Here is a 15,356-nt window from a genome sequence, read left to right on the forward strand (position 1 = left end):
CTTAAAGAGATGCCAAGTCAGTGCCTCCAGTTGCACTGCAGTGCCTTAAACCAGTACCTGGCATTGTGGCAGAGATTGTGTGCATTTGTTTGGCTTAGGAACTGGAAGCAAAGGGAAGAAAATCAAAATATCACGGTTTCCTTCTTTGCAGCACCTATTTTTATTGCTGAGCTTGTGGATTTAATGAAGTAGGTGATGGAAATCAGAGGTGCTTTCTTTGCCCACTGCAGCACTAGGATGAACACCTCGGTGATCTTAAATTTATCCTCTGGCTGCCCTTTCCTCATGACTGCAGAGTGAAATGAGGCAATAACCTCATTTGATTTGCACATCCCACAAAACTTGCCAGTGAGGTTGAAGACCTTTGTACAGCTGATTTAAGTCTCGTGGTGCTGGGTTGGCTTTTTCTTCACAGACTGCATAGAGGTATTCTGCAGACCCCCAGGTTGGAAAATGCAGAAGTAGATGAATGTGAAAAACTTGAGGCTGGCAAATTTAAAAAAAAGAGAGAGAAAAACATGTAGTTCATGCAGTATGAGAGAGACAAATGTGAGTTACCAGTACGTCTGCACAAATATATTTTTCAAATGATGCAAATGGAGATATGGTCTTAATAAGGTATTTTGGGCGCAGTTTCTAGTAAGACTGTAGATACGGCAAAGTACAGACACCCAATTAGTGAGGACTAAAGCTGATCAAGTGAATTTCATTTAATTACAAGCTGAGACCTTAAAGAACATGGCACATGTCAATTGTGTCCCACAGGTGAACACAGGCTGATAGCACAGACAGAAATCAGATCCCACACAGAGAAAATACCATGCGTGAAGGCATGACATAGAACTGAGCTGTATTTCAAGTGGGGGAAGCATTTAGGTTTTGGACTTGCACGTACAAGCTATTAGTGTACCTATTAGGAAATGATGCGGATAATTCCCACCAGGCATCTGAAATTTCCTAGAAAACTGTTTTTCTGGGTAATATTGAAGTTAAGTTGTCTTTTGTTGATTAGTGAAGAAAAAATAAAAAAGAAAGCAGAGTCAGAAGACTTTGGACAACAGTTTCTTGGAGTCAAGGTAGCAAAATGCTTTGTTAGTTGGCATTTGTCAACCTGATACTGACATTAGCTAAGAAAGGTAATAGTCATCAGCTTTTCTTCTTGATAATAACACACTCATGCGTTTGCAGGTGAGATATATGCATTCTTACTTATCAAAGTTATTAGCCAGATAGAGCTCCAAAGGCCATTTCATTGGTAAACTGAAGCTTCATTCTTCTAAGTGCTGTGGCTCTAGTGACCTTCATGGAAGTCAGTAGGTGTAACTCATTATTTTAGTTGGTTTTGTGTTTGTGTGTTTTTGTTTTTTTTTAATATTACTTTCAGATACATTTTCTTGTTTTATTTATTATTGTTATTTTACATTTTATTTCTCTGTTTCCACTAGGCTTATTCTTAGCAGGCTTTATAATCATTCTGTTAGAGGTTTTACACTCAAACATTATTTATGGCCTTAGAAGCATGCCTTCTAGATATAGCCAAGATTTTATTAGTAACGTCCTTTAAATTTTAACAATATAATACAATAATTATTATTAGTTGACTTCCAATTCTTGCAAAAAATGTTTCAGTAGTAGCACTAATGTTAAAATTGTTATATGCACACTTCTTAGTATCTCCCACTTTTCACGGTGCTTTGTTCACCATCTGTTGCTGCTGCAGGCCCTGAGGTCAGTGCTTTCAGGCTGGTGGGGGCCAGGGAGCATTCCAGCATGTCATTGGCATCTGGAGCCCTTCGCTGCTATGGGCATGATGCTTGTGTTAATGGTTTATTTTTCCTCACTCTAGGATCCACTTGGAGTCATTTTATGCTTGCTAATATGATTTTAGACCTTACTTTTTCTTTGCTGGTCTGAAGATCCATGTTATGGCCAAATTTACTATACACAGTTCCTTTCATGTATGTTAGATGGTATTTCTTTGTTCTCTTTGTTACACTTAAACGCAGCTTTGTCCAGATCCGGGTCCTCATTTCTTTAGCATACCGAGGTCAGTTGTTTATAGCCGTGGGGTCTCCAGTGCCAGTGCCCATCTTTATCACCCCACACCTGTACCCCTCTGTGCTGAAGCCCTTGTCTCCATTTCTCAACTACTCTGCTATCCTACCAGCCTCTATTTCTCTATACTGCATAATAATGTTGGATATATAAAACCACCGTGGTTATGTATGAAGGAAAAAAAATAAAACAGATCTGCCATAGCCACCTGGTCAGTTAGGAACAGTGCTGTTATAGCTGAACCAGGTAAAGCAGAGCTCTGTGCAGCTCAAGGACAGTTCAGGCAGAGCAAGCCTGGCAGGCCTTGCTCCTGAGGCCTTGCAAACTCACTACAAAGCTGTGGGTTGTCATCACCAATGGAAATCACATATTATGGGGCTACAGGGTAACAGAGGTCACAATTCCAGCATGCTTTGCACAGTATGGAGTGTGTACATAGAAAATGTGAACTACTGTACCAGGTGGAAGGTACCTGTACCTGGGAGTATCAAATATATATATTTTTTAGTGGGCTTTGCAGTCACCTTGTTTTTATAACATAAATGGTAGAAAGCTGTTGGAGTTGGATCTCAGTTTTTGTTTGTTTTAGGAAATAGTTCCAGGTCTCTGTAATGGTTTGATGAAACAAACAATTCAGTGCATTCTATATTTGGCAGAGCTGTCATTCTATTCACTGATTATTAATATCATCAATGAAAGGCGGATGCAAAAACACAGTCCGATACAAAATTGTGTCTAATGGAATTTTATCTGAAAATCAGCAAAAAGCAGTTAGAGCAGTGAGAGCACTGGGGCAAGGCAAGAGCAGGAGGCCAGATTCATAATTTTGTGATTACTTATTTCTAGTTCCCCATTTGTGTTTTCTTCAGGAATATGTTATGGGTTTTTTTTCTCCCTATTTATTCCTATTTTTTCCTGGATGAGAGTATGTTTGAGTTACCCTGAGGTATGAGTCCAGAAATGTGTATTAGATACTGTGAACGGAGAGTGCACATCCATAAAATATTAATCTTTGGGCACTTACTGAATGTCTCCCAAATCTAAGGGGATGTTTGCAGATGCAATGTAAGGGATTGCGCAGCTGAACTGTTATTACCATACCTCATGATCAGGAGAGTATGCTTTGCGTTTGTGATAAGGGAAGATGAGAACATCCTTATTTTCTCTTATCTTCTGCATCTGTAAATTGGCACTTTCACTCTTGACACTGAGAATCGGGTACAGAGACTCAGGGCTTCTCCTCAGATATACTCCTGTTAACCCATTTAGCTCAGTATCAGAATATGTTAGCACAAACCAGCCTCTCTTAGTGTTTGGGCCATGCTAAATTCCCTGCTGGTAAAACCCACTTTTTGTTTCCCTTCCACCATTGAGAATGTTGGAGCTGTTCAGCAGTTCTTGCATGTTAAATGATAGGGAAAGAAAGCAAGAGCTCTTTACAGAGCTCCTTCCGTTTCAGATTCCTTTTTCTTACTGTCAGTAATTCAGGTGTGGGTTGCATTAACTGTGGGATACAAATCCAGGTGCATGTATGGGAACAGGGCCAGTGTGTTTTTAACAGCCTGCAGCACACCAGGTAACCACTCAGCAGTAATTACACTGACTCCAGCAATATTGCTGGACTTCTAAGTTTTGGCTGTAATGAGCCATGCTATTATACCCATTTTCAAGTGATCAGTGGTGGGTACAGATAACCAAATGAAAAATTCCTCTAAGTGCAGCTCCTCCTCAGCTGAGTTATCACATGCCACCAAAATATGCATAATAATAGGTAAGAGCTGCCACATTTGCAGCATTTCTTTGTCAGCTGAAATATATCAGCAGAGAAAACTGTGCTTGGATTGATTCAGGCAGATTATGCTGAAGGATCTTCACTTGCAGAGAATGTTTATTTAGATGTATTACGGGCAGATGCTGAAAACATCCCGTAAATTGAACAAGTTGCAAGTATGAAAGACTTGAGGGGACAGACCTTCTCTCCTAATCTCTTACCTGTACATTGTTTGCCAGATTAGGAACAGAAGTTGCAACTTTTATTGCAAGGGTGCTGTAATTAGTTACATCATGAACCAATTCTTTTTACACAGTGTAATATAGAGGTGCTCATATACTCGGGCAATTTTATGCTGTCGGCTGGTGCGGTGGGTTCATTGTTGTTGTTCTGAAGTGAACTTTTAAACACGTAATTACATGGAGCTGAAGTAAAACTCATACTGTAATAGCGAATATAAACAAGATATTCAATTTCAAGTGGTTCCATAAAACTTACAGTGGGAAAAGTCAATAATGGGAGGCTTAAGAATAGAACTGTGCCCTTTTGATAATTTAAGCCACTCTAAAGGGCAAAATATACTGTGAAATCTTATATTTAGGCTATTGCTTTTCTTTTTTAACAGGACTGGGAGTTCCCACATTTTATGGGTGATGTTGAAGTGAATCTTCCAGGCTTGCCATCTGCACACATGCAGTTCAAAGTACCTTATTTCCAAAAGATCTTAAAAGAGGAGTATCACATTCATATAACAGGTATGTAACCACACAGACTGTGATACAGGCACACATTGAACTGCTTCTGTGTAGGAAATGAATGCTAACATTTTCTTCACCGCATATTTTCCTTGTTTTCCCCCCTCCCCCCATGATGATTGCTGTTTTTCTATCTGTTTAACTCTCCCTATCTGTATCATCCATATATAAGCCTCTCAGGGAAATGAGGAATCTGTATCTTACAAATCAAAAAGACCTGCTGTTTGTCATGGATTTCAGCAACTTCTTGTGACACTAAGTAATACCTAGTGTAGCTTCAGAAATCTTTTATCTAAAATTACTCTCCAGGGGAATTAGCTGCTTATTTGATTTTAAAATCTCTTATGCTTTCAGACGCCTGTGCTGTGATTTATGCTAATATCTTTTCATAACTTCGGTCATTCTCATCTGGCAAAGGCCACTCAGCCATACTTCCATCACTCATCCAACCAAAAGCAGGCAGTTAAATAACTTCAAATAAAATAGAATCACTGTTATTCAAATGGATGGCACATACAGATAAAAGTACCCAATCCTTGCATACTATGAGACGGTGTTTGAATAACAGTAGAGAATGAAAAAGAGAGGAAGGTTAAATAGGGATAAATATTTTGCTTTTACCTTCAAGCTGAATGCAGAAGAATCTGGTGGTAAGAGAGAAATAAATAGTACTGTATAGCAAAAGAATGCAAATGTGAATTGACAGAAGTCTTTAGCTGCTAATATAAACAATCATAGCACATGACAGTGTACAGGAATTAGATACAGAGAGCATCCAGTGATACAGTCATATGAAATTCCTGCAGAGCAGGGACAAAAGGAGCATTCAGAGATCATACAAAGACATGGCCAACAGCCAGCAGGTGAGCCCTAAGCCCACCAGGCAGCAAAAGAAGAAAATGTGCCAAGCAAGAAAGAATGAGGGATTGGGACTCATTTAAGATAGGCTGAATGAAGAGAAGGCATTTTCAGCAGAGAAGGTAGAAATTTGAGTGATCAGGTTGGAAACCAGAAAAGAAAAGAAAATGAGCATGAAAGTTACCTGCAGGCTGTTGAGAAAAGCAGGCAAATGGGCCAGTTGAAAGTAGAGATAGAGAGATGGAAAGTTTTTTCAAGTTGTATGTAAGTTCCCTGTTGGAGTACTGGTAGGGAATAGACGGTAGGCAACGGGAAATGGATTTGGGGTACATCTAAATGAGATGGTTTGAGATCAGGAGCAGGACAAAGTGAAAATGGTAAATGATGTCATGGTCAGTGACAGAAGACGCAGAATGAGAAAATATGAGATGTGTATTAGACAGAGAACACATTTTTTTCTCTGAAGTGAGAAAAGTTTTGGATATAAAGGGAAACAAAGAAGAGAGCAAAAAAGAGTATAAGAATCAAGTATCTAGCATGAATAGGCATGGAATTCAGGCCTAGTGGAAAAGAGGATTTTTTTTCTGCTTCTCAGAACTAGAGCATGAATTTGGAGAGGCTCAGTTCCACGAGGATCTCAAATCCCAGAGTAGTGAAATGGGTGCACGCAGTAGCATGAGCAAAGACTGAGGCATGGTTGGGTGAGCTATGCCATCAGATACAGGAACTCGGGATATAATTAATGTAAATGAAAACCAATGTGCAGTAGAAAAGGGACTGAAGAGTGAAGAACAGTTTTGCATTGCAGAAGAGTCAGGGATATTGATAATCAGAGAAGAGCTAGGAATAAGCAACAGCAAAGAACATAAATTACATATCAGAAATACAACTGCTAGCAGTGCTGCTGTTTAAAAACAAATCAACTGAGATCAATATTTATACATTGTAGAGTCTTCTGCAGAGAGGACTGGAGGTCTTTCTGATTTTCTGGCATGGAAGCATTCTTTTAATGAGGATGAGCTAATGAATAGGGGCTGAGGAATATTTTTCCCTGCTCAGCATTAACAAGATCCATTTATTAGATTCACTAGACAAATCAATCCATTTGACTGCACATCACGTACTCTGTCTACTGAGTGCCTGTTTTATTTCTGTGCTACACCACCCTTTAGGAGATCTAATAAACAGCCATAACACATGGCAGAGGATCCTCCCTTTGGGTAAGTTTTGCTTGAACCATCTGTTCTTGCCATCAGTTCTTAGGTTAGATTAGGGTATCATCTTGGATCGTTTTCAAACTCTAGTTCTTGTGTGGATGTGTAGATTCTTATAATTTTCTACTTAAATCAAGGAACTAATAAAAGAAGGAAAGAACTGGTTCTTTATTTATATTTAACAAGATGAATGTAATCAAATCTAAAATGAGGGTAGAAAGTGAAAGAAACTGTTGCAAATGACACATTGGGTAGGGTACTGACAATGGAGGGAAGGTAAGGCCCCATTAAAATCTGCTTTGTTTAAGCCTTGTTTAGTACTTGGGATCCAGAATGTTAAACTTAAGCATATAACTTCTTTTTTTTGTTGTTGTTACAAGCAGAAAAAAAAGACAAGGGCCTGAATATCATTTATTTTTGTACTTGCTACTGTGATAAGGTCAAGTTGTAAAACTACAACCTAGCCCCAACGTCCAGAAACTGAAAATCCATTTCTCCTAGTACTGAGAAAAAAGAAATCATGGCTGAAATATCATTTACCATCTTTTTCCTTGCAAATATTGTTCTTCATAAGTTTTATGTATTTGGTCACTCTTGACTGATACAAACAACAGCAGCCCCTGGACTCCCCTGAGCAATCCTATTCAGTGCTGGGTTGCTCTAATGAGCAATGGTCCCACAAAGAATCAGTTATAAGTGTAGGGACGTGCAGAGAAGTAAATGACATGAAACCACCTTTCTGTTGATGTGTGCTTAATGACTTGGTATATGGTCTGTACAGATGAAGGATTTCACAGTTATGTGATTTGTGTTGCTGGCTCTCCTGATTTTATTGTAAGTCTTTTAAGACAGTTGATTGCTGGAGTGGTTTTTGTTTGTTTGTTTGTTTTGGTTTTGTTTTGGTTTTAATCTTAAAGTCTTATCTCCTGTATTCAGCACCTGTGTGAGTACATCTGCTTCCATATTTTTTAAAATGTACCTCATGCTTGCAGAGAAAAAAAAAAAGGAATGTTACTTCTACACAGGTCCTTGTCTCAAAAAGCAGATAAATGAAGCAGTATTGAGTGCATTATTTTTCACTTTTCTGGCTACTTTGAATGAGTAGCATGCTTCCTTAGGCCTGACTTATGATTTCTGAATGTTTTAAGCTGGCAGTTATGCTAACATCTGCAGGCTGTTCTTATATGCTTCAGTGTAATTTTAAATTTACTATTAAAATCCTATCTCATTTTTACTGGTAACTGAGTAACTCATTTTGCTCACATTTCTTTGCATTTAGGAACTCCTAGCAAGTATCTACTCAGTATTAAACATTTTTATCCTGTTTTGATAGGTGCTTTTATCTATGAACATCAAAAATATCTTGAATTCCTGAATTTGCTTAACTCATCTGGATTTCCCTTGATAGATGGCTCACTATAGTGTGTATGTTTTCCTTCTTGGCTGTTGTTTATAAAAATACATAATCTAGCCTAGTTTCTATAATACCCAGGGAAATTTGTAATACTTTAAAGTAAATTTTGTTACTTCTGATTCTTTCATTGTTGAAAGGCACTTGGAGGCCTGGTTGGCACCATCTAATAGCATGGATCCAAGAGCATCTGCTATATAGTTTCAAATAAGTTCCAAATGAGAAATATTAAGGTTTAGGCATCAAAACAGGTGGGAGATTTTTCTAGCTGTTTCTAAATGTGTTTCTGAGTCCTGATCTAGGCATGCCCTTCTACCCAAAGGAAAAATTGTCACCTTCATGATTGGCAAGTGCCTGGTAAGGCTGGCTTGTGGAGTTAAACCAAAAGAATGTCTAGATCCAGTCCAAGCATCATCTACATAGATATGCCTGAAGAAGCCTGTGGGCAAAAATAGAAAGGTTAGAGGTAAAAGCAAAGCTGTCCGTGCACACAGACATTAAAAGATCTCAGAGGATTTGCTGCTTTGTTCAGCTGTGAGTGGTTTGTATGGATGTATCTAGCCAATAGCACTGACATGACAGAAGAGATGAAGAATGTTTCTGAGATATTTGTATGTTTTGCAGAGGTGTCTGGATGCTTTTAGACACAAGATGCAATTGAGATAAGAGTCTAAAGACAACATTTTCTACATAAGCCTCTGGCTGTGATTGCACAGGATGAGGCCAATTGAGTCTAGCCTGAATAAGTGGGATTTTCATATGTTCTCTTGACTTCTAGAGAGCTCCTGAGGACTGGTTTCTACACTACAACTCTGTTTTTAGGACATGACTACTCCATTACAGAGTGGACTTATAAAAATAAAAGTGCTCCAGAATCAGAAGATGTTTGGGAGCATTTAGACCTGCAGGATCTGCCTCAGTTGCCCAGTAAATCAGTTGCATGTGATGTTGTGGACCAGTTACTCTACCTCTTGCAGAGTTTTTTAGCCTCTTTAAAAATGAGCACTGCCCAAACATTTTGTTCAGCTCACAGAAATACGTGACCCTTCAAATGTCACGTGTAACAGATAAGGAGTTCAGCACTGTAAATGGTGCTATAGAACCAGGTGTGTTTTAAGTAGTGCATGGCTGAATGACACAGACAGTTGTGACACCTGATTTTCTTCATTATAACTCCATTGAGGAGTCTGGGTATAGTTCTCAGTTTCCTGAAATACTTGACTGGCTTTGTGGTCTTGAGATCTGCATCCTTCCAACTCAATTTGTCCATGGAAAATCTATCTCCTTGAAGAAGAGCTAAACAGTGCCAGGTGTACGCAAATATTCTTGTACGCACAGACCTCCCTAGAGCAGTAGTGGTACTGATCCTGCAGAAGTTGGCTAGGAGACAAATTAAATGACTTCCTCATGTGGGACTCCATTTTCTCTTCCAAATTTTATTCTGGAATTTGAAGCACTGTAAAATTAATTATATTACGTTTTTTTGGTGGTTTTGTTTTGGTGGTTTGGGGTTGGTTTTGTACTGGTTTTTGTTTTGGCTTTTTTTTGTTGTTGTTGTTAGTTTGTTTTGTTTTGTTAAGAAAAAAAATAGTACTTTATATTTATCCCAACTCTGCAAAATGATAGGCTTGAACCTATTACAAGGTGCAATGTCAGGAGTGACTCCTAACTTACAAAATACATTTCCTGTATGAGCTTGATATATAATTAAAAGTTTGCTATAAACAACATTATGCTAAAATTGAGTGGCTATAGACAATAATTTTATACACATTTGTGTACAAAGATTATTCATGTATACATAGTTAAAGGTTGATTGGTATCTTCAGTCTCAAAAATGAACTGTCATGTGGAATTGTCATCAAACAGATGTTTGTGAGAGAAGACTTTCAGACCTCTGGGGTCAGACTGCTTCAATACATTAATCATTGGTGTAGAAGAATTGCTTGGTAAACTGGTCTTAGTTGGCTATCATGCTGGCTAATGCAGCTAAGTAAAGTACATGTCTTGGAAGAGGAAAAAACAGCAGAGGACAGTGTATTCTAGAAAAAGGTAAATACTTTCTGTATGTAACAAAGACAGCACTAACTCCCATTTTGTGTCACAGGAGATTAACACAGCTACAGGGAATTCAGAGTAGGAGTTGGAAGATATCATTGTGTTCGTATATTTGTAGTGAGACTGTTACAGAATTTAGTTCTGGTGACAACAATTTTCAAAGGAAAAATCATAGAACTCATAGAGCACGGCAGTGATGCAGAGAATGTAGAAACAGTGTAGAAATGAGAAATTAAAGGAGTAGGTCTAAGCTGATTGTTCAAGCACTGTTTACAAGAAGTAATACAACTGATACGCTCAGGGAAACTTTGGGCTGTGTTCCTAACTGCCTTACTTTATCTGTGAGCTAAGTAAGGAAGTTTCAAGTTCATGCTTTTAATAAAACGAGGAAGAATTGAAAGGTATATCTATTTTATATCAAGTAAGTACTCTAATTCTTGGTATGAGGGGTGGATCCTTTTTTAATCATATCCAACACTGAAGAGATCCACAATGATGAAATCACAGTGTAGGAGACATTCTACATGACACCAGACATCAGGCACCTAACAAATTCTATTCAGCGTTTTCAGTATTTTCTGCTAGCTTCTTAGGCAACTCCATCGGCAAGCTGCCATCTCAAGTCTTACTGCTTAGATGCTTTATTCTGCATGTTGCACTTAGGTCTACATGGTCATAGATAAGAACTGTGACATCCACTGGGTGCCATCAGGCCTAAAGTTATGGTAGGTCACCGCTCAGTATTAAAACAGGTAAGTTCCCTTTGTCATTCGTATCTGAAGCTTGTAATCAAGATCATAGCAGTGTCGTTTGGCCTTTATAAAGGTCATCTCAATAATTTCTCCATTTCATTACACTTCCTATTTTGATCTTTTAGTTGTCTGTTTTTTCCTTACACATTTTCTGATCTATGTCTATCAGATGGGAAAGAGCGATCCTGGCCCATCATGAATCTTTCCACTTCCTTTCATCCACTTCTCACAGCCTAGCAGTCTCTGGAAAGTAACCTCTTCTAGCTCTGCAGAAATGCAGAGTACCAAATAGGTATCTGTATTCGGTATCTGAGTACCAAATAGGTAAACAGATAATGGTTCTAATACTTGTGTTTCATTGGCATTTGTATTTAGCCTGTTTTCCTAAGAAAATGAGAATTCATTGACCACGTTCTCTGTGGGAATCGGTCTCATTCTCTCTTTCCAACGTCCAATCATCATCAAACAACTTTTGAGCACACAGCCAGATTCAAGAATATTTTTGGAGGGTGGGAATCTAAACAATACTTACGATCCCATTAAGTCCAAGGAAGTAGTGATTAGTTAAGGAACCTAGGAATTAGGTAAGGAAAAATCATCTAAGTAAGTGCCCAGCTGAGGAAATACAGGTGAAAGTCAGCCATTATGTATTCTGTTTGACAGCAGCCAATTGATCAGTGAACGTGTGTCCTGGGCAGCCCATCAACACACACTATGCAAGGTGTACTCTGGCTCTGTTTGCTGAAAGGTTATATGTGGTGGGTAAACTAGGGCTATTCTGATGGGGAGAAACACAAGAAATACAGGACAGAAATCCACTGGAAACTGGATCACACTACATCATATTGTTTCTTAACAGAAGAGGACTGCTCCAATAGTAATGCCTCCTCTTTTATGATGTTGGCCCACAACGTCAGAGGCAGATGTTGGTGGTATGGCAGTAGAGATTGAACCTTCCCACCAGTATTCCACTTCTTTAAAATGTCAATTACATTGTTGATGAAAACCCAGAAAAAAAAAAGAAACTACAGTTACTGAGGAATTATGTGAACAAGAATCACTGCAAGGTCTTTTCAGTGTAGTTTGATTTCTGGATAGTGACAATAACACAATTGAAAGAACATTCTCATATAGTTCCAGTGTAAATGCAAACTAGATTGAGGAGGACTATTAAACATAATTGCTAACATGGAAGGAGTTACCTCATGAAGCATTCTGGTCTATGGCACGGTTTGAACACACAAACCTTGAGGAACTGGAATCCACTTACTCTTTATCAAACATTCATTTTCTTTTTCACTTGAAGCGTACTTAAATAGGATTCTAGCATAGATGGTTTCATTCATTGTCAGCAGAAGCGTTCCTCCACAAATGTCCTTTCACATAATGCTGTAATGTCAGTTGCAAATTCTCCATCCTAACACAGCTTTGATGTATGCAGTTTTGCTGGGCTCTTGGGTGGTGCCAGTCATTTCTGCACAGATATGATCTTAACATATGTTCAGCTATACATGCACAAGATGCCTTAAGTACAACAACAGTATAATTTTTTTTGTGTGTTTTCATAGAATAATTTAGCTTAGCAGGAACACCTGGAGGTCATCTGTTTCAATATTCTACTCAAAGCAGGGATAGCTTTGCAATTGCATAAAGTTACCTTTTATATATTTTGGATGCCTGGAGGAGACATGCAAAAGAGTAGTTTTAAATAATAAATAGAGAAAGTGTTGTTCCTCCAGTATTGCAGGGGCTTAATGTTAGACTGTGAGTCACTCCTTGGAGTTTTTCACTACATATAGCATAGGAAAGCTAAGCTGACTAACCTTCCAAGACTAAAATCCACCCTTACTCTTTCTCAAGGGCGTAATACCTCTGAATCATCATTTATCCAGTTGCCTCACCTGTGTGCATTTGGACACTATGGTTGGTATATTAAACAATATCTGTAGTGTTTAAAATGTACATGATTATAAAACCCCAGAAGAGTCTCATTTCAGTCATTAGTGGCATACAAATATTTCTATTAAATATAGCCTTTTCAAGGAGAATTTCCATGTCAATAATTCTGAAGTCCTCAGATTAATGCTTTTTATGTTCATTGATCTATACCACATCACGTAATGATCTAATCAACAGATCACCTACAAACTGCAGTGTGAATTCAATTGATATACTGCTGTGCTTGCATTACAAAATTATTTTATTATGTGCTCTGACCTAACTGTAAAACACTAAGGGATATTCAGCACAAAGTTGACCACGATGGGAATATTATTACAACTTTGCTTTACACATTTATAACAAAAGGATTTTTTCTTTCAGTTGGTTTTACATATGAATGCATGTATACTGCTTCTAAAATGGATAAATCAGATGACAGAACTTTCTTTTTTCCAAACAGGCAAATGGTTTAACTACGGGATTATCTTTCTTGTTTTAATCTTGGATCTGAATATGTGGAAGAATCAAATATTTTACAAACCTCACGAATATGGTCAATATATCGGTCCTGGACAGAAGATCTACACCGTGAAGGACTCAGAAAGCTTGAAAGATCTTAACAGAACTAAGTTATCTTGGGAATGGAGATCCAATAACACTAACCCTTTGACCAACCGGACCTATGCCGAAGGAGACATGTTCTTGCACAGCAGATACATAGGCTCTAGCCTTGATGTCAAATGCCTGGCTTTTATTCCAAGTTTGCTGGCTTTTGCTTTGTTTGGTTTCTTCATCTGGTTCTTTGGGCGATTTCAAAAAACTGACCAAGGCATGGAGAATTTAGACAAATCATACACAAGAATGAAACGAAAGTCTCCGTCAGATATGGGAATGACACGAGAAAATACACAGGTGTTAGTAGAAGAACCATTAAGTTTTCAAGAACCACATCTTGTATCCATTAAATCAGACTTAAGTGAAATTGTTTTTAATTCTTCTCTCCTAACTTCTGAAAACTTGAACGCACAATTGAGCGAACAAGATAGCCCCTTACAACCAGTACCAGAGTCTGCTGTCCCTAAGAGTAATCCTACAACATAGAGTCAAATACCCAGGAAAATCAGTTTAAATAAGCAGTCACTATAAGAGTTCAGTTTTACCTTTTGTAAGTTAAGATTTACATAGTGTTTAGAATAAGAAACTCAATCTATACCAAAAGGTGCTCAGCATGCTTTTTCTAGGATTTTTTTTTTATTTGTATTAGAGTACGTGCCTATTGTATATCTAACATTCCTTTATAGATTGCTTCCCAAAATTGCACAAGCTATTTATTAATACATTACCTTAACTGTACAATAGTGTATTAGATGATTACTTGCAGGTATAAAATTCTACCATGGTGGTGCCTTGGGACATTAAACTGTTTTTTAACTCAACACCAGATGTATAGCACAGTTATTCACATCTGTTTTGCAGTGCTTTTTGTATATGGTTATTTTCAATATCATTTGATGTCTTAACAGAGGAGGTAAACACAGTTATTCCTTAAGGAGGTTTTCAGTTAGAACATCACAACTTGACTTTGTTATTTACTCATCTGTGGAGCCAGTGACTTTGATGACCGGACTGCAGAGAAGCATGTTGATTACCTTTTAATTTTCGCTGGCTAGCTGCCAAACACAAAAACAGATTCATTATGCGGTAAACAGTAGAGCGATAATATGGCATGGGTCACTACTTAGGAAAATATGACTTTCTCCATCAGTAATAGCAATTAGGTGATAATGCCTAATTATATTTTTCATAATTAAAGATAAACTGCTCCTTGTTTAAAAATTCTGCCCTTCACCTTTCAGAAACAGAGGTGAAAATACATGGTTGAAGCAACTTTTTCCATCATCACACCAAACCTATGTCACATCAAAGAGCCAATGGAGTGATTACAGTAAAGGACACAGAGCCCATTAAATTCCGTATTTGTATGGCTCGGTGCAGGTATGGTGAAACGGGCCTATGAAATGCACCACCCACGGACACTCTGAACACAATGAAGAAATGTTTAGGAGTTTTAATTAAAATAGACTAATACTTGAGTTGTCTTGTACCCTTTTCTTTCTTCAGTCACTAACCATAAGTAAATGTAACCTGGAAACAAAAACGTTCTCAAACTATTTATTTTGCTGTTTGGAAGGGGACTTTGGAATTCTTTGCTGTACGATCAAACTATATGCACTAGAGAGATTGCATATCTAAGACATCAGAAAGCCTGTGATTCGCCTCTAATTCAGTTCTATAAATTGTCATTAGAAGTTATTAAATAATAAGTATTTTTTAAGTCTGAGCTGTTTCCCTGTCATTAACTTGCGCTGCTATGTTTTGATCTATCTGCTTTTAAGTTTTTGGAAAGCTGAATTTAGTATGCATAATAGGACTATGCATTTATTAACTGTCACTTGAGAGCCATATCTAATAAATATAATTGGACCATTGTTTATTATGAGGCAGGGACATATCATGTTAGTTTTGGAGTTTAAAAAAAAA

At 37.9% G+C, this 15,356-nt stretch overlaps 1 protein-coding gene across 4 annotated transcripts in view; it reads left to right on the plus strand.

Moving 5' to 3' along the window:
* TMEM117 (transmembrane protein 117) overlaps window positions 1-14,251 on the plus strand; it is a 213,609-nt gene extending 199,358 nt beyond the window's left edge. For 2 of the 4 annotated variants that reach the window (XM_021384987.1, XM_021384986.1), the window contains exons 7-9: window positions 4,452-4,581; window positions 12,735-12,797; window positions 13,276-14,251. In XM_021384987.1, the coding sequence (XP_021240662.1) occupies window positions 4,452-4,581; window positions 12,735-12,797; window positions 13,276-13,916 (834 nt within the window). In that variant the 3' untranslated portion in view covers window positions 13,917-14,251. The remainder of the gene's footprint in view (window positions 1-4,451; window positions 4,582-12,734; window positions 12,798-13,275) is intronic. The other 2 variants (XM_021384988.1, XM_021384989.1) reach the window with 2 other exon arrangements.

This window comes from Numida meleagris, chromosome 1, assembly GCF_002078875.1.
Source record: "Numida meleagris isolate 19003 breed g44 Domestic line chromosome 1, NumMel1.0, whole genome shotgun sequence".
In the NCBI taxonomy this organism is placed as follows: domain Eukaryota; kingdom Metazoa; phylum Chordata; class Aves; order Galliformes; family Numididae; genus Numida; species Numida meleagris.